This window comes from Oncorhynchus mykiss, chromosome 31 (genome assembly GCF_013265735.2).
Source record: "Oncorhynchus mykiss isolate Arlee chromosome 31, USDA_OmykA_1.1, whole genome shotgun sequence".
In the NCBI taxonomy this organism is placed as follows: domain Eukaryota; kingdom Metazoa; phylum Chordata; class Actinopteri; order Salmoniformes; family Salmonidae; genus Oncorhynchus; species Oncorhynchus mykiss.
Genome location: NC_050571.1, coordinates 36,227,156 through 36,247,350, shown reverse-complemented (window position 1 = coordinate 36,247,350; position 20,195 = coordinate 36,227,156). Strand labels below are relative to the sequence as shown.

The 20,195-nt window shown below is 41.3% G+C and overlaps 1 protein-coding gene across 5 annotated transcripts in view; it reads left to right on the top strand.

The window, feature by feature from the left end:
- Positions 1–2,083: 2,083 nt before the first annotated feature.
- rnf130 (ring finger protein 130) overlaps positions 2,084–20,195 on the top strand; it is a 76,333-nt gene continuing 58,221 nt past the window's right edge. For all 5 annotated transcript variants that reach the window (XM_021584093.2, XM_021584091.2, XM_021584092.2 and 2 more), the window contains exons 1-2: positions 2,084–2,227; positions 2,775–3,229. In XM_021584093.2, coding sequence (XP_021439768.1) covers positions 2,962–3,229 — 268 coding nt within the window. In that variant the 5' untranslated portion in view covers positions 2,084–2,227; positions 2,775–2,961. The remainder of the gene's footprint in view (positions 2,228–2,774; positions 3,230–20,195) is intronic.

Here is a 20,195-nt window from a genome sequence, read left to right as displayed (position 1 = left end):
GTTAGTCTAAAATCAACTGGCTTTTGTGCAGAGCACAGCAAAGGAGGGAAAATACAAGAATCTGTCAACAATGGTTAGAGGGGGTCTAGACGGTATAGTGACAAATGGACAAAGATGTGGAACACCAGGGGAAGCCATTTTTATGTGTTCAGGTTGAAAGAGTGTTACACACACTGTGTAAGAAGGGGAAAGACATAAGCACATCTTTAAGTTTTTTGTCTGGATGTGTGTGAAGCCGTATTTTCCCATTTCCCCTGAAATGTCCCTTTGTGAAAACATTATCATAAAATAAACAAATTCACAAGCAACATTGAATAGGCTACATAAAGAGCTTAGCTTAGTTAGATTTTTCTAGCATATACTGTACCTGTCACTGCAGGATAGTGACATATTGCTTGCCCTTATCAATAACAGACTATAGGCTACCAGTATAGAACATGGGTCCAGCTGACACATTTTTTTCATAATTAGCTGCATAGAAAAGGTGCTATCTAGAAGTGGTGGAAAAAGTACCCAATTGTCATAAGTGATTAAAGATATCTTAATAGAAAATGACTCAAGTAATTGCTCAAATATGCTTAAGTATTAAAAGTATAAATCATTTCACATTCTTAATATTAAGCAAACCAAATGGCACAATTTGCTTGTTCTTTTTTTTTAAACCAAAAAAAAAATTACTAAAACCTAAACGTCCCTTGTCTGTCACCAATGTTGAATAAAATTACATTTGAACTTACTCTACCAATTGTCAATGAGATTGGTTGTTATATAGGGTGGAATTTGAGACAAAATACCCAAAGGAACGTAGTATTAAACAGGCCTCTCAAACTTGGGTCTCAAGCCACTTCCTCTCAACTTTCTTTCTGTCAAAATAGTCCTGCATATGCGCCATATATGCACAAAGAAGCTATAACATGTTGGGGATTTTTATTGTGACATGAGGAAAGCAGAGAGGATGTGAGTCGACAACAGACTCATGTTTGGAAAGTCTGTTAAATAATTTCCTGCAGTACGTTGGTGCCTTTGGATATTTTGTCTCAAATTCCCCCATACTGTATATTAGGGTGGCAGGTAGCCTAGGGGTTAGAGCGTTGGGCCTGTGACCGAAAGATTGCTAGATCGAATCCCGAGCTGACAAGGTAAAAATCTGTCATTCTGCCTGCGAACAAGGCAGTTAACCCACTGTTCCTAGGCTGTCATTGTAAATAAGAAGTTGTTCTTAACTGACTTGCCTAGTTAAATAAAATATGAGAAGCAACCCCAAAGACAATTAGTAGAATAAGTTCAAATATAATTTTATTTAACATTGGTGACAGACAATGGACCCTGTAAGTAGAGTTTAATTCAGTAGAGTACTGTACTGTTCAGTTCATTAGAGTAGAGAATGTTAGAATAAAGGAGGATACAGTACATTATACTGAACTCTATTTTACTGAACTATACTTTAGGATATTACATCCAAATTATAACACAGTACATGGGATCATGACACACATCATCAATACAGGCACATATCAGGCATCATAATTAGGTGCCAGATTACATTTAAACCAAGTATTTTTCTGCATATCTAAGCACACATCTTGAGCTATCTGTATCCTCCTGACTGGTGGTTGTTTTATTTATTTATTAACGAAACAAAATATTAGTTGCATCTCTGCTAAAATCTGGGTAAAAATATTGAAAGGAAGGTGGGTGGCTAGTACCACAGAGAAACAACCCCCCAAAAATCGTTGTATTTATTAATCAAGAAGGACTCAATACCCTATAGCTTGATCAAAGCTCTGTGCCTGGTCCAGTCAACTCAAAAATATAAACAGGATAAATATGAGGGGGCACGTGCCCATATGGGCCCTTTCGGGAACCCTTGTTTTCTACGAGTGTATATGTTCTTACAATTGGATATGAGGGACACTGTGGAACCAAAACGATATATCAGTATTCCTGGGCTCTGTAATGTATTAATTAATGTCGACAGGTGATGTAAGGCTGATTTAAGGTTACAGGTGGGCGACCCTTTAGATAACGAACGGTTGTATACTGTCGTGATAGTACACCCGCCGCTCTCGCCCCCTTCTATGTGCGCGAGCTTTGTGTGTGCCCACGTCGCGCTTGCGCTGTGGAACCAGAAGAGCCAGAAGAAAAAGACGAGAGAGTGGATTCGATTTAATAAAGCAAGGCAAGAGATTTTGTGTCAATATCGTTTTGGTTCGACGAAATGGAGAAGGTAGGTTGCGCATCATGGCTTTCGGAGGTGCGAGTTAATGCGAAATGCGTACATTAATGGCTCCGATCAAGGATAGCGCGCTATCATTGGCACGCTATTGTGAACAAAAAGCAGCGATGACAGCTGTTCACTTGTGGCAATAATGCACATCTGTAAAAACAAATAATTGTCATTAGAAAGACATTGCCACTATTGAAAATAATTATATTCCTAAATTAAGAAGTGTATCTCATTTTAATGTCAAGGCTTTGTATTTTGGGATATATTCGGGATAGCCTACTAAATAATCGAACGATATAAATGCGCATTATAGTTGACATTTAATATAGAGCTTATTATTTTCAAATAATGGGCACTCCTTAGGCTGTCATGCGATAAAAGGTAACACGGCTTGTGTTGTAAGATTAAGCCATTTACAGCAAATAGGCAACCCATAACATCTTAAGTATATAGCCTACACCTCTCTAAAGCCATTTGATTTGATTCAATTATTATTTCAGCTTTTCATTCTACAGTTCTAATGTGCGGGTTTTTGTTCGTTCCAAAGGCAGCGTAGGCAACATGTATTGGAATAAGAAAACGATGTGAAGAGCACAGAATGTTTTTATGACGGGACGCCGCAGGGAAGACGCCGAGCCCCCGTCAGTTTATTTGGGGGAAAATCGTTGGAGTGGTTCAATTCCCTGAGTAACAGCTTGGATGTAAAGGGGACGTTACAGTAAGACATTCCAAAGATGCCCAAGAGGTGGACCGCAGCAACGCCATGCAGCTATCTCCCTGTCGTCTTGTTGGTGATCGTTCTGCCCAGGTGTATACTGTCGATCCGTGCTGACAAAACCATCAGCAAGGAAGACCATGTTACTGCTACGGTCAATGCCACCGTACTTGACTCCAAAGGCAATCCAAAGCAAATTCTAACCAAGGACGATGGCACCTACGGTCAGAATTCACCGAAAGTGGACGCGAAAGGAATCGTGATTGGACCTGCACCGAATCATGGAGGTAGGTCATATATCATTTATCAGCAGTGATGTATAGTTGCATTCAGAGGTAAATACATGGTGTTAATGCATGCGTGATGTTTAAGTAGCTTACCCCATTAATGCAATTGTTTGAATGATATTGAGGAATTGCTTTGTAGGCTACTTAAGATGTCAATAATACTACTACCAGCATGCAAACTGTGCTTGAAAATGGCAAGTGAAAGCTGTTCCCATAATATTTTCTAGTTCCAGACATTGCTTCTGTGTAATCATCAAGAGGGGCACATACTGTGTGGGTGGGTGGGGGTGTACATAAAAATGGCACCCAGGAGTTCACCTGACTGGGGAAGTAGACAAAGTTGCCTATTAACATCTAAGATAACACTTGTCAGAAATAATAGGGGTCAATGTATGGTTTTCTTCAGGCAATTGTATCTATAAAAAACATCTGAACTATTTGCCAGGCTCTGCTGGTGACACACGCCGCACACAGTAACAAGACAAATGCAGTGTCTCTCCAAATGACACACAGTAACAAACTACTGGGATATTTGCGATCCAGTTTGAAGGGCCTTCTACCAAACCGTTGCTGTATTAATAAATACACAATTGTTTAGGCAATATTTTCCTGTTATTCCAAGATGCTATATTTATTTTCTTCAGTAGTCGCATTTCCCCTTTCGGCCCTTGTCATTATCTGTTATGGGGCCACATATTGGAAATAGCTCATGTTTCTGCAAAGCCAAGCTGATTTCTGGTCACTTCTTAAAATATCAAAGGGGATCTCTGACATACTTTCTGGACATTGTCATTTAAATTATATTTTGTTCAAAATCGAGCACTACTTCCTTTTCAGGATTTGCAAACAGTGGTAACCTTTCAAATCATGAAAAAAGGACACTCTTCTAATTCGACCCGTTTAGTTATTATCTATTTTCTGTATTTTTACCTCACTTTTTCTCCCCAAATTCGATCTTGTCTCAATGCTTCAATTCCCTAATGGGCTCAGGAGACAAAAGTCGAGTCGCGAATCCTCCGAAACATGACCCGCCAAACAGCGTTTCTTAACGCCCGCCCACTTAACCCGGACGCCAGTCGCACCAATGTGTCGGAGGAAACACTGTTCAATTGACAACGTGGTCAGCCTGCAGGCGCCCAGCCCACCACAAGGAGTCGCTAGAGCGCAATGAGCCAAGTAAAGACCCCCCGGCCAAACCCTCCACTAACCCAGACGACGCTGGGCCAATTGTGCACTGCCCTATGGGACTCCCGATCACGGCCAGTTGTGATACAGACTGGGATAGAACCCAGATCTGTAGTGGCGTCTCTAGCACTGCGATGCTGCTCCACTTGGGAGGCCCTAACCATTTTTTTCATTGGACTTCGGGATCTCCTTGCTGTGTAAACTCATATTTACCCCATTTCCCTAAGCCCCTTGTTTGAGTGCCTTCAGGCTAATCTGTAAACAGACTGGATGGGCTGAATACACATTGCAACTGTAGCTGTCCTGTATCTCTCCCCTCAGCTTTCGATGAACACTTAACAGCAGTGTCCCCAAAACACCCTTCCCCAGGGTTTATGTAATCATTCTGAGGAGGCCCTGGCTGACTTGTGAGGGCTTGGCTTGGTAAGGAATCTGAAGAACACTCAGAAGGGGGTTGAGGGCCATTTCGCATGCTTGTTATTTACAACCACAACATCATGTTCCACCCACCCCTTACAACCACTGGTGTGCACTGTGCATTCACCACAGGCTGTGTGTTTTGAATGTGTCCATGATTTTGTGTGTGACTGTATTACTGAGCGTAATTTCATCCTTTAGCTATGAACATTGTGTGCTAGTACACTCTTGGTCCACTTTTTCCCTACTCCAACAAACATTCAAAAAACCATTAACCGGGTCTCTAAGCTTCTGTAGTAGAACATTACATAATGGATCACTTAAACACGTTTTGGCTGAATCATTCTGGCCCTGAGATGTATTGCAATGATAGGCCAATGGTGATGGGGCCATATCATCTTCCCGGCATCGGAGGCGTGAACCCTCGTCTCTCTGCTCTGGTCGCTAGCTTTGTTCAGGATACAGGATGCACAAAAAAGAGCATGACATTGAGAGAAAGTGTAAATGAGGTCAAACATCTTCACCTAGCCAGTCCCTCCAGGATTCTGTGATTCTGCAATGGCAATGTTTTTGGCAAAATCAACAATTTCCCACATATTATGCAAGGGCTTGCAAATGTTAACATTCACCGCACTATTAGCTGTGAAATCATTGCAATATTATAGCATACAACTGACCAATCACTGCAGTACAAAAAGTGGGCTCCAACTAATCACACATTTATCACATAATCTGGTTCAATCAAGCCAAACATCCACATTTCCCTCATCACTGCATTTTTGCCACAAATTGGACAAAATCATTGCATATTGCCATGCAAAATGTCAGAATTGCCGCAGCAAAATCTGGCATTTTTGCCCGCAAATGTATAAAAAAAATCCTGCAAAATCATGGAGTGACAGCATATCCTGGACTTCTGTCAAAGGAAGAGCGAGGATACAAGCAAACAGTCAGTTTCAATTTTCCTACCTCTCTTTGTTCTTGGCATAAGGGTTCTTTGTTCTGAACAGTTCTTTGTCTTCCTTGTTCACAAAGAACAAAATGATACCCTTTTTGTAAAGGTTTTACTTGATATAGAACATGATAGGTGTACAGTTGCTATGGAAACTGAAATGGCCAGAAAAGTAATACCACTGTTTCCATTTCTGTTGTGGACAGAAGGTGCCTTTTGAATCGTCTAAGTGTATATTCAAACTTCAGTATGGGCAGCCTTGTGGTGTCCAAAAGTATGACAGAGAACTTCATTGGTTGAAATCTGATTTGATGTACAGTGCCTTCAGAATGTATTCAGACCCCCTTTTTTTTAACAAATGATTAAAAATGAAAAGCTGAGATGTCTTAAGTCAATAAGTATTCAACCCCTTTGTTATGGCAAGCCTAAATAAGTTCAGGAGTAAAGGTTTGCTTAACAAGTCACGTAATAAGTTGCATGGACTCACTCTGTGTGTAATAATCGTGTTTAACATTGACTTTTGAATACTTCCTCATCTCTGTACCCCACACATACAATTATCTGTAAGGTCCCTCATTCGAGCAGTGAATTTCAAACACAGATCCAACCACGAAGACCAGGGAAGTTTTCTAATACTACAAAGATACAGGCATCCTTCCTAACTCAGTTGCCAGAGATGAAGGAAACCACTCAGAGATTTCAACATGAGGCCAATGGTGACTTTAAAACAGTTACAGAGATTAATTGCTGTGATATGGGAACTGAGGATGGATCAACAACATTGTAGTTACTCCACAATACTAACCTAAATGGCAGAGTGAAAAGAAGAAAGCCTGTACAGAATACAAATATTCCAAAACATGCATCTTGTTTGCAATAAGGTACTAAAGTAAAACTGCAAAAAGCTTTATGTCCTGAATACAAAGAGTTATGCTTGGGGCAAATCCAACACAACAAATCACTGAGTACCACCTTTCATATTGTTAAGCATGGTGGTGGCTGCATCATATTATGGGTATGCTTGTCATCGCCAGGGCCAAGGGAGTTTTTCTTCAGGATGCAAATAAATGGAATAGCGCTAAGCACAGGCAAAATTCTCCCAGAAAGACACTGGGATACAAATTCACCTTTCAGCTGGACAATAACCTGACACACAAGGCCAAATATACACTGGAGTTGCTTACCAAGAAGACATTGAATGTTCCTGAGTGGCCTAGTTACAATTTTGACTTGGCTTGGCTTGAACATCTATGGCAAGACTGTAAAATGTCTGTCAAGCAATGACCAACAACCAACTTGACTGAGCTTGAATAATTTAAAAATAATAATGTGCAAATATTGTACAATCCAGGTGTGCAAAGCTCTTAGACTTACCCAGAAAGATTCACAGCTGTAATCGCTGCCAAATGTGATTGTAACATGTATTGACTCAGAGGTGTGAATATTTATGTACATTTGATATTTCTGTATTTAACATTCAATACATTTTCAAAAAAAATCTAAAAACATGTTTTCACATTTTCATTATGGGTTATTGTGTGTAGATGGGTGGTTAAAAAAAAACATATTTAATCAATTTTGAATTCAGGCTGTAACACAACAACGTGGAATAAGTCAAGGTGTATGAATACTTTCTGAAGGCACTGTAGATTAGCCTTGAGTCCTAGACTAGGACTTGTTTTTGGTGTCACTCAGGTTGACTGCCAAAGGCCTAGTTACCATCATCTGCTGATGGCACCGTGGTGGCAGTTCGGCCTGGGTGGGGTGGCGTGACCTGTGCCACAACCCTTCCAGCAAACCACCAACCCCAAACTCGGGTCAGGCAAAGTGGAACATCAACATCATGTTAGCAGGCATATGACCAAGAGAAGGGTGAAAAAACATACATGGAATAATGTTCAACAAAGTAACAAAAGAACGAGTTTGTATGTCTTGGGTCGTAGTTACTTAGGAGATCTCTGATGTTTGGTATCACATCAACACTAATGTCCATTTACCGTACTCAACGGGAATTGCTATTACTGTCATGGTAAGGTTCTTCTGTTGAAGGGGTTACTTAACTGGGCTAGAACTGGTTTTCACACTGCCTACCTACACAGGATTCCATTACTCTGCTGAGGGTCAGTCGGAATTGCTATTACTGTCATGGTAAGGTTCTTCTGTTGAAGGGGTTACTTAACTGGGCTAGAACTGGTTTTCACACTGCCTACCTACACAGGATTCCATTACTCTGCTGAGGGTCAGTTCGGCCATCGCGTCTGTAACTTGGTGAGCAGGAACACTTCCCTGTGCTGGTCTTTCTTCAGTTCAATAGGTCTGACAGAAATCAATTTTCATAGCACCACACATGAACCTGACTCAATGGAATTATCACCAGCACTCGATTTCAAGGAAGTCACATGCCTGTTGAATTCTTCGACCTTGGCAGTTACCTGCATTCCACTTGACACTTTTGTGTTCGTATACCTGAGGGAATGAGAGACATTTGATTTCAATACAGCCTTTTCCTCAGAGGTGTAGGTATGAGACTAACATGGAACCCAAACCGGCTGGGTGCGTGCGCCATCGTGCATAAATGTATTTTGTCCCCCTACACCAAACACGATCATGACATGCAGGTTAAAATATCAAAACAAACTCTGAACCAATGACATTAATTTGGGGACAGGTCAAAATCAGGGTATTTAAATATATATATCTTTTTTACCTTTATTTAACTAGGCAAGTCAGTTAATAACAAATTCTTATTTTCAATGACGGCCTAGGAACAGTGGGTTAACTGCCTGTTCAGGGGCAGAACGACAGATTTGTACCTTGTCAGCTCTGGGATTTGAACTTGCAACCTTTCGGTTACTAGTTGAACACTCTAACCACTAGGCACAATCCTCTTTGTCCACTGTCTCTTATCAATCCAACAATTCATCCACCTGATTTTGCAGAGTCAATGGAGCTCGGTGTGTGTGGCAGGTCAGAGATCAGCCCTAGGCATGCGCACATGCAGGGGCGCCTTGAATTGCAGGCCGCAATCACACACTATATTTAACTAGGCAAGTCAGTTAAGAACAAATTCTTATTTTACAAGAACGGCCTACCCCGGCCAAACCCTCCCCTAACCGGGACAACGCTGGGCCAATTGTGTGCCACCCTATGGGACTCCCAATCACGGCTGGTTATGATACAGCCCGGGATCGAACCAGGTTCTGTACTGATGACTCTAGCACTGAGATACAGTTCCTTAGACTGCTGAGACACTCGGGAGCTCGTTAAAGTACTGTGTTCTAAATTTGGTGACTGCTATTATTACAAAGCTAACACGTTCTCCACGAGGACCAAATATTGTAAGGACTTCATAAAAATGGCAACTATGTTGCTGCGGTGGCTGCCAGCTGTCACTTCTATGGAGGCCATGAATAGAAACAGAAACAAAATCTTGGCTTCATCAAACTGGTTTACTCTGGAGTCTTGGCAGAGATATAGAATGTATCAGAGCACCTATAAAGTACAACAACTGTCTTCGCAGAGCGCCTTGACCTTTGTCTGTACCCTTTGAACCTTGACCCTTAGTTGTGCCTAGGACATTTCAATCAAACCCACTTCGCTCTGCTGATTTTGAACTCTGTCTGTGGTCTGTTAAGTGAGGTGTCAAACTGATCGTATCCATTTAATTCAGTTCTCTTTTATGTTAATGGAAAGTTTATCTTGTAACATCCTCACATAACCTTTTCAATAGCCCCTGAATTAAATATGATTTGTTATACAGAGTGTGAGTACTGGTAGTACTTCAGGAGAGAAGTTTACATTTCTGAAAGCCATTCTAAACACAGTCCACAGCCTCCAGATCTCTTGGAACATAAACCTGTTGATTTATCGCTTCCTGTTTTGAGTCGTGTAGCATTAGAATTTTGTCCTCGGGCCATTCTGCCTTTCCATCTCTATCTCTCTGCGTCTCTGGCTGCCCAACCGTAGGACTGAGGCGGTCTCCAAGGGCATAGGACATATGGTGGCGAGATCAAACGATCGAAGCCCAAGCTGCTCTGCCTTCGCTAGAGCCATAAAGAAGAGCAGTCGCTCGGATAAATGTTCTTCTTTCCCCTCCTCGCCTCCGCTCCATTCACTTTGCCCAGTCTCTCCTCACCAGCCAGTGCCAGCACCTTAGGCCTAGAAATCATAGTTTAGGAATGAGAAATCATTCCAAAACCAAGACAAGCTATCAAGACAGTACCACCCAATCAGAAGTCAGACCCAGAGCAGCCAGAGTAACCAGCCTTGTCAGATGGATGGAAGCCTGTCCGTATAGAGTACTTGGCCAGTAAGACCGTGTGTCAATGGAAACCCTGTTGTGCCGTTGCGTAGTTGCCGAGCCAGGTGATTTGGGAAGCTCGAGTGAGCCCACATGGCGATAAATGACCCTAGCATGGCATGGCTCGTTGGGGATGTAGGCTAATTAGCCTCACCCCAGGCCATGGATGACCAACACTCCCTCGCTACTGGGAAGAAATATTGGCTTGCAGTAGGTAGGGATACTGAGGTTGCTGCTGTACCCCCTGAAAAATCTGAATTAAAAAAAATGTATTTTAATAAAAGATGTATAATAAATTCTCAAAAGTAGTGCACTGGGTCTTTACGAGTATTAGCTGGCCGATATAGACGTCTGTAGTGCAGGCAAAAAAAAATGTTAAGCATCTCCGCTTTGGCAAAAAGGTAGTTGTATAATTAAGAACAGTGTCTTTCAGGATTTAATAGTTGGAATTGTAAGAGTTGTTGCCCTGTCCCTTTCTCTGCAATTGTCCTTCTAATGGAATCTAGAAAGAACAAAACCCTGTCCACAAACATTTACATCAAAAAGTTCTGGGCAGAGACACAAAACATCCAAATTTTGATCAAATAACATGGAAAACAACCATTTTTTGTGCAGTATTACTTTACCATCCTTACAAACCACTTAATGTACATTACTGCATTGTACATAGGCTGGTCATCTAGGTTTATACCTGTAGACTTTCCATCACCATGAAGAGAAACAGTGCATAATACAGTAATTGAGTACATTGAGACATCAAGTGGTTTGGTGCTGTGATGATGGGGCTCAGTTGGTAGAGCATGGTGCTTGCAATGTTAGGGTTGTGGGTTCGATTCCCACGGGGGACCAGTTTAAAAAAAAAAGTGAGTGCATACATTTTCATACTAAGTAAGTTGCTCTGGATAAGAGTGTCTACTAAAATGGAAAATAACTGAAATTGTCAATTCATTAATCACATAGAAATAAGTTACATTTGCAAGATATTTCAAGATACTGGAATAAATATCAAGCAAGTATTTTTTTATTTCACAAAACAGGTTAACTGTTTTGTACAGATAATTTTCAGACGCAAGTTAAAAATTATGGTAAACTTATTTTGTTGCATCCACCAAAATTGCAGCACCCTTACCCCCAAACTGCTTCCTGTGGCTATATCAAATGTAGAGTTTTTTTCCCCCTATGATTTTTATTTTGAGCAGCAGTGGCAACATTTTAATTATATTGTTATCTTCCATTGAAACTCATCTGAATATTGAGGACAGTTTAATTGTATTTCTTGATCTCAATGACATCACCAGCCAATTCTATATTAATCCCAAAAATGATCTAACTAGCGTAAAGTTACTGTTACTACGCTTCTAGGATTACAAGCCAGCTAGTTAGCTAGTTACCATGGAGGTTTCTTGGACAATCTGATGAGAATATGAGCAGATATGGATCTTGACCATATCTGAAAGGCATGATCTTTCACTCTGGGGGGATGCCTTAATACTGTATGCCTTGTGAACCTGCTCAGTATCTCCTTTATCTACTGTGTCTCACAATTAACACAAAACAATTATGTGGGCTGTAACATTGTAATACCACACACGCAGGATAGGAAATGTATGCAGGACAAATAGGAAAAACAGATAATTTAATTTCACACCAAATTGGTTTGGATCGTTTTTTCTAAACTCTGGCACGTGTTCCTCCTTAGTTTGGTTCGTTTGGACTGGTGTGAACACTCTATCCGCACTAGGGAGTGCACTAAACAACGCACTGTGGATTGCTCAAAAAAGGGTGGTCCTGGTCCGATTATATTAGTACCATGATGCAGTTCGCTCCAGGTGAGAACGCAGTCCGGACCAAACACCGGAAAAGAACCAGAGGCGTACAGCATTTGATAAAAATGCATGCAGTACGATGGCTTAATATCTCTGAAACATTCTGTGAGTAGCAGTGCTTTTATAACCTCATCAGATTAATCAATCAATCAAATGTATTTATAAAGCCCTTTTTACATCAGCAGATGTCACAAAGTGCTATACAGAAACACAGCATAAACACCAACAAGCAAGCAATGCAGATGTAGAAGCACGGTGGCTAGGAAAAACTCCATAGAAAAGCAGGAACCTAGGAAGAAACATAGAGAGGAACCAGGCTCTGGAGGGGTGGCCAGTCCTCTTCTGGTTGTGCCAAGTGGAGATTATAAGAGTACATGGCCATTTAAGGCCAGATTGTTGTTCAAGATGTTCATAGATGACCAGCAGGGTCAAATAATAATCACAGTGGTTGTACAGGGTGCAACAGGTCAGTACATCAGGTCAGTTGGCTTTTCATAGCCTAGCATTCAGAGGTAGAGACGAAAACAGCAGGTCCGGTGAACAGGTCACAGTTCCCTAGCTGTAGGCAGAACAGTTGAAACTGGAGCAGCAGCACGACCAGGCGGACTGGGGACAGCCAGGAGTCATCAGGCCAGGTAGTCCTGAGGCATGATCCAAGGGCTCAGATCCTCTGGGAGAGAGAGAGAGAATTAGAGGGAGCATACTTAAATTCACACAGGACACCAGATAAGACAGGAGAATTACACCAGATATAACAGACTGACCCTAGCCCCCCGGCACAAAGACTATTGCAGCATAGATACTGGAGACTGAGACGGGTGTGTCGGGGGACACTGTGGCCCCGTCCGACGATATCCCCGAACAGGGCCAACCAGGCAGGATATAACCACACCCATTTTGCCAAAGCACAGCTCCCACACCACTAAAGGGATATCAACAGACCACCAACTTACTACCCTGAGACAAGGCTGAGTATGGCCCACAAAGATCTTCTCCACCGAACAGACGCAAACCGGACAGGAAGATCACGTCTGTGACTCAACTCACTCAAGTGATGCACCCCTCCTAGAGACTGCAGGGAAGAGCAGTAGTAAGATTAGGGGAGACGGGGGCTATACCAGGGATATAGGCTACTGAATATAGACGCAGTTAGATTGGCTATTCTTCCCGCATGTTTTTTGAAGACCAAAGCGAAAGTAAAATGATGTTTTTGGACACAAGGTATGCTTCTTGCTAATCATAGATGGATTAAATGTGAGCATTTTTCTCCAATAAACAAATGGCTTGCATGAACGCGTGGTATTGTTTAGGCATTTCAGTTTGTTTGACATTTGGCAATGTGAAACCAACCGGACCAAATTAGAAAATAATTCTATGTAACTAATAATCAAACACTGTTTCAAACTATAGCTCAGAACTATGTGTGAAAACACCCTTAGTCAGTGGTGACTAATGAAAGCCTTGGTAGTGGAGTTCCATCCGGTGTTCTGCTATTAGACTGCAGTGTATTATTTCCATTGTGTGCTGCCACAGTATCTGCGGGCTGCTAGCTGTGGCTCTGTGAATGTGAGGAGGAGGGGGGGGGGGGGCAGCTCTGAAGCAGACAGAGAGAGAGCAGTCTCCTAAGCCTTCAGTGATGATGACGGATGAGCCATTTTGATTGGTTGGAGGTTGGTGGGTCGAACAGAGCGCTCCATCCGCAGCATTAAGGAGAAAATGTGCCGTTAAATTGCCTTGGACGCACCAGCCTAACCACAGACGAGATGAATGTTAGAACAAAGGGCAGCAGCCTACACTCTGTCATCATCTCTCTGGAGTTTCACTGTACATTGGCCATGTTGGGATATAGAATATACCCCAATTGGTTGCCTCTGGAAGGAAACGGAGCAGGTTTGGGGAAGATGTCACTCAAATTTAGTTTGCCTTTGTCATTTGACCATGACTTTTGTACAGTGTGTTGTTACTTATACAGTATGATGCCCAAGGGATTGACATTCATGGCAAAATTGGATGAGTTTTCCTCCTCACTCACACACTTACAAAGTAGACGTGTAAATATCGGCAGAATTTTTTTATATAATTTTTTTAATCAGTTATTCTGAATATTAGATTATTAGCAGTAATATGTAGGTTATAATAACCTTGACCTTGACCTTAAGAGGGTTCAGCTGTGACGTTGGTGTTCCTGTTACCTCACAGTGGTCCTGCTGGCTCTCTGTCACCTATGTGAGCCGAGCCCACTAAGCCGAGTGAGTCAGGCGAGGTTATGTGATTCCAATGGTTATCCTGCTCCCCACCACCATTACGCTAACTCATTCATTAAACAGAAGTCTGAGCTTTGAGGGAGAGCAATCCTCGGGGAGTGTGGAACTGGAGGAGTCCCACAGACAAGTGGTTTACTGGAACTGTGAAGTTAAAACTGTAGCTTTAATAAATAGCACTAGCCATGTTCTGAGAGCTTTCTTGGTTGAAAACTAATCTGGTAAATATACAGTGCCATTCGGAAAGTATTGACACCCCTTGACTTCTTCCACATTTTGTTGTTACAAAGTGGGATTAAAATGGATTTGTCATTTTTGTCTACGATCTACACAAAATAATATAGTATCACAGTGGAAGAAAAATTCTAGCATTTTTAAAAGAAATCGATATATTTGTCAATTTTTTTTTGCCTTATTGCAAACAGGATGCATGTTTTGGAATATTTGCATTCAGTCCAGCCTTCCTAATTTTCACTCTGTCATTTAGGTTATTATTGTGAAGTAAATACATCGTTCCTCCGTTTTCTCCTATCACAGCCAATAAACTAACTGTATTAAAGTCACCTTTGGCTTCATGATAAAATCCCTAAGCGGTTTCCTTCCTCTTCGACAGCTGAGTTAGGAAGGACGCCTGTATTTTGTAGTGACTGGGTGCATTGATACACCGTCCAAATTGTAATAAATAACTTCACAATGCTCAACGGGATATTCAATGCCTCCTTCTTTGTGTTTGATATTCACTGCTCGACTGAGGGACCTTACAATTATCTGTATGTGTGGGGTACAGAGGTAAGGTAGTCATTCAAAAATCATGTTAAATATTGTACACGTAGTGAGTCCATGCAACTTATTATGTGACTTGTTAAGCACATGTTTACTCCTAAACTTGTTTAGGCTTGCCATTACAAAGGGGTTGAATACTTATTGGCGAAATACATTTCAGCTTTTAATTTTAATTTCTAAAAACATAATTTCACTTTGACTTTAATTTTTCAATTCAGGATGTAACACAGCAAAATGTGGAAAAAGTCTAGGAGTGTGAATACTTTTTGAAGGCTGATTTGTATTTGTATTTATTATTAGCAGTAGCAGCTACTCTTCCTGGGTTCCAGCATAATTAAGCCAGTTATACAATTTTAAATACACCACAATACATTTCACAATAGATTTTACCACACATTGTGCGCCCTCAGGCCACTACTAAAAGGACCTTGCTTTCTCGTTGTAAGCTCATTTACTTGTAACTCCCAGCCGAATAGCGTTGCACTTCTGTCATCGGATGGAAATTAAGTTATTTTCTGCCGAATGTGTTGCACAAATGTATATTCTGTGAAGGAAAACGATAGTTGCATGTCCCTGATCACTCTATTGAAGCAAAAAAAACACTGTTGACTTTCAATATAAACCGCAACCCCTGTCAATACACAGCTGGACTCGCCTGCTCCCGCTTTCTCCTGTTGTGCTATTTACAAAAAAACACGTGACTGGCTCAGCTATTCTCTCTTCATAATGTAAAATAATGTGACCGCTGAAATAAAGAACACAATCTGTTTCATCTCCTAACTTTGACTGCAGTTATTCACTTAAAAAATAGCTACAAATATGAAAATGTATAGAAAAACTTAAAAGAAATAGTTGCAACGATATTGACGATTTTGAAAAACAATCCCATGGCTATTTCCGGTGTACTGCCCAAGTCAAATGTTGTTGTTTTTTAACATCAGATTTTACTTCTTGCATTAGTTCAAATAGATTTCCATGTCATGGCTCTATGTAGTACTGTGCGCCTCCCATAGTCCTGGGGGACTGTGAAGAGACCTCTGGTGGCAGGTCTTGTGTGGTAGGCATGGGTATTCGAGCTGTGTGCTAGTAGTTTAAACAGACAGCTCGGTGCATTCAACATGTCAATACCTCTCACAAATAAACTCAGCAAAAAATCAACAGCTCTTTTTCAGGACCCTGTCTTTCAAAGATAATTCATAAAATCCAAATAACTTCACAGATCTTCATTGTAAAGGGTTTAAACACTGTTTCCCATGCTTGTTCAATAAACCATAAACAATTAATGAACATGCACCTGTGGAACGATTGTTAAGACACTAACAGCTTACAGATGGTAGGCTATTAAGATCACAGTTAAGAAAAGTTAGGACACTAAAGAGGCCTTTCTACTGACTTAAAAATACCTAAAGAAAGATGCCCAGGGTACCTGCACATCTGCATGAATGTGCCTTAGGTATGCTGCAAGGAGGCATGAGGACTGCAGATGTGGCCAGGGCAATACATTGCAATGTCCGTACTGTGAGACGCCTAAGACAGCGCAATAGGGAGACGGGACGGACAGCTGATCATCCTCGCAGTGGCAGACCACGTGTAACAACACGTCGCCTATGGACACAAACCCACCGTCGCTGAAGCAGACAGGACTGGCAAAAAGTGCTCTTCACTGACAAGTCGCGATATTGTTTCACCAGGGGTGATATCGGATTCGCGTTTATCGTTGAAGGAATAAGCGTTACACCGAGGCCTGTACTCTGGAGCGGGATCGATTTTGGAGGTGGAGGGTCCGTCATGGTCTGGGGCGGTCTGCAGGCAATCTCACTTCTGTGCGCTGCAGGGAAGGCATCCTCCTCCCCTGGTACCCTTCCTGCAGGCTCATCCTGACATGACCCTCCAGCATGCCAATGCCACCAGCCATACTGCTCGTTCTGTGCTAGATTTCCTGCAAAACAGGAATGTCAGTGTTCTGCCATGGCCAGCGAAGAGCCCGGATCATAATCCCATTGAGCACGTCTGGGACCTGTTTGAAAGGATGGTGATCGGATTCCCCCCAGAAATGTCCAGGAACTTGCCTTGGTGGAAGAGTGGGGTAACATCTCACAGCAAGAACTGGCAGATCTGGTGCAGTCTATGAGAAGGATATGCACTGCAGTACTTAATGCAGCTGGTGGCCACACCAGATACAGACTGTTACTTTTGATTTTGACCCCCCCCCCCCCACACATTATTCTATTTCTGTTAGTCACATGTCTGTGGAACTTGTTCAGTTTATTTCTCAGTTGTTGAATCTTGTTATGTTCATACAAATATTTACACATGTTAAGTTTGCTGAAAATAAACGCAGTTGACAGTGACAGGACGTTTCTTTTTTTGACTTCATCAGTACTTGTTAACTCAGCAGTCTTTCCACTGCTTTGAGCCAGTAGAGGTTGACATGCATATTATTCATGTTAGCTCTCCATGTACATTTAAGGGCCAGCCGTGCTGACCTGTTCTGGGCCAATTGTAATTTTCCTAAATCCCTCTTTGTGGCACCTGACCACATGACTGCAAGGGATATAAAGCCACAACACATATGTTTTTCCAGCAGCCTTTTATGGTCAATAATGTCAAAAGCTGCACTGAAGTCTAACTAAACAGCTCCCAACAATCTTTATATTATCAATTTCTTTCAGCCAATCATCATTCATTTGTGTAGTGCCATACATGCTAAGTGCCCTTCCCTATAAGCGTGCTTAATTTGTTTACTGTAGCAAATAGCATTGTACCTGGTCAAACACAAGTTTTTTTCAAAAGTTTACTAAGGGTTGGTAACAGGCTGATTGGTCGGCTGTTTGAGCCACTAAAGAGTTCTTTGCTATTCTCAGGTAGCGGAATAACTTTTGTTTCCCTCTAGGCTTCAGGGCACACACTATCCTATAGGCTTATATTGAAGAGACGGTAAATAGGAGAGGCAATATCGTCCACTGTCATCCTCAGTAATTTTCCATCCAAGTTGTCAGACCAAGGTGGCTTGCCATAGTTGATAGACAAAAATAATTGTTTCACCTCTTCCACACTCACTTTATGGAAATCAACATTACAATGCTTGTCTTTCTACGTTTGGTCAGTTATGCATGGATGTGTATGTTCAGAATTTGTTGTTGTCTAAGTTTTCTAATAACCTGGTAGGTTGACTAATAACCTGAACCAGGCTGCAGGCAATGGTTACAATTTTAAGCTTTTTCTTGAGTGGGCAGCTTGATGAAATCCAGTCAATATTTAGGTCACCCAGAAAACATAAATATTTAGGTCACACAGAAAATGTTGAACAAGTCTTGCATTTTGCAAAAGTACTGTATGTCTCAGTTTAATACCAATGCGTTTCACAACATCCCACATTTGACATGTGCCATTTAAAGCCTTGTGCAACAGGAGATACACAAGATCTGTGTGCAAAGCGTTGTCTATTCTCACCACAATACCAGAAGCTGGTTTACTGTCTTGTGGGTCTTGTCGCAGATTCACACTTTCTGTTCGTGTTCTCTCGCTGCATAGTGCAACATTGCTCTGAGTCACCCCACACACTCTATTATGAAGACACTATCAGTGGCTAGCAAGTAACTCAGCTTAACAGCAAAGCATTGCATCGGTCTTCTTCCAATGGAATATATCACCCAAGAAGGCTCTGCAGAAATACATATGGGCAGTGTCAAATTGAAGTGCACCACGAGATGTCTTATTTTCTGTACAAGGCCCGTGGATGACGAGTGCTGTCCTTGGGGGCAAAAAAAAAACATAGTTCTGAATTGCACCGTAACTCTCAGAAATTAGTAGGAGTGAAAATGACCCTGTTGCGAACTTCAGAATCGTCATTGTGGTGACATGTGCCGACAGAAAGTAGTTGACTTGTTCCACATTTTATTGTGTTACAGCCTGAATTAACAAATGTTTCATGTGTTTTCTCACCCACCGACACACAATAGCCCATAATGACGAAGTGAAAATGTTTTTAGAACTGTTTGCACATTTATTGCAAATTAAATACAGAAATCGAATTTACATAAGTATTCACTCCCTGAGTCAATACACTTTAGAATCACCTTTTGGCAGCGATTCCATGCGAGTCTTTCTGGGTAAGTCTGTAAGAGCTTTGTACACCTTCCTTGTACAATAGTTGCACATTATTCTTCTTTGTGCACAAAATTCTTCAAGCTCTGTCAAGTTGGTTGTTGATCATTGCTCGACAGCCATTTTCAAGTCTTGCCATAGATTTCCAGGCCATTTTTAAGACAACTGTAACTAGGCCACTCAGGAACATTCAATATCGTCTTGGTAAGCTATTCCAGTGTATATTTGGCCTTGTGTTTCAGGTTATTGTTCTGCTGGAAGGTGAATGTCTCCCAGTGTCTGTTGGAAAGCAGACTGAGCAATATTTTCCTCTAGGATTTTGCGTATTCTGTAATTTTGTTGTTGTTGTTGATTAAACTCTCTAGTCTAGCATACCATAACATGATGCAGCCATCGCCATTGAAAATATGAAGCGTGGTACTCAGTGATGTGTTGGATTTGGCCCAAACATAACGCTTATTATAACACTATTATTGCACAGTCCATGCAACTTATTATGTGACATGTTAAGCAAATTTGCCATAACAAAGGGGTACTTGAATACTTACTGACTCAAGACATTTCAGCTTTTGATTTTTTATTAATTAAAAAATAAACATAATTCCACTTTGACATTATGTGGTATCGTGTGTAGGCCAATGACACAAAATCTCAATTTAACACAACACAACAGAATGTGGAAAAAGTCACAGCCTAATTTGTTTTCAAGGGCCTTTGCTATAAGAGCTACTGCAAATGCTCTGACGGTTCCACCATGCATACATGTAGGGTTTTTAAGCCTGAGAACTAGGCCATGCCTCCATTGGTTGAATTTCTATTTGTCAATTGGCTTATCAGTTCAGATGTCGGTCAACGTATTTTATATAAACTTACCTCAGGTGAAAAGAATAGAGGTTACTTCATTATTTCAAGCGGAAATGTTACCCACTGCCTTGATTCGAGCCCGATTTTAAAAAAAAATAAAAATAAAAAATAAAAAAAAGATTGGATAAAGGTAGAGACTCAGAGCTACTAAATTGTATGTCATACACTGCAGTTGGGGAACAATGGGAAAGTAATTCTGCTTTGAAAGCTGATTAACTTGTAACTCCACTTTTGAGAAAATGGCCCTTGAATGTTTTTGGTACAGCTACTG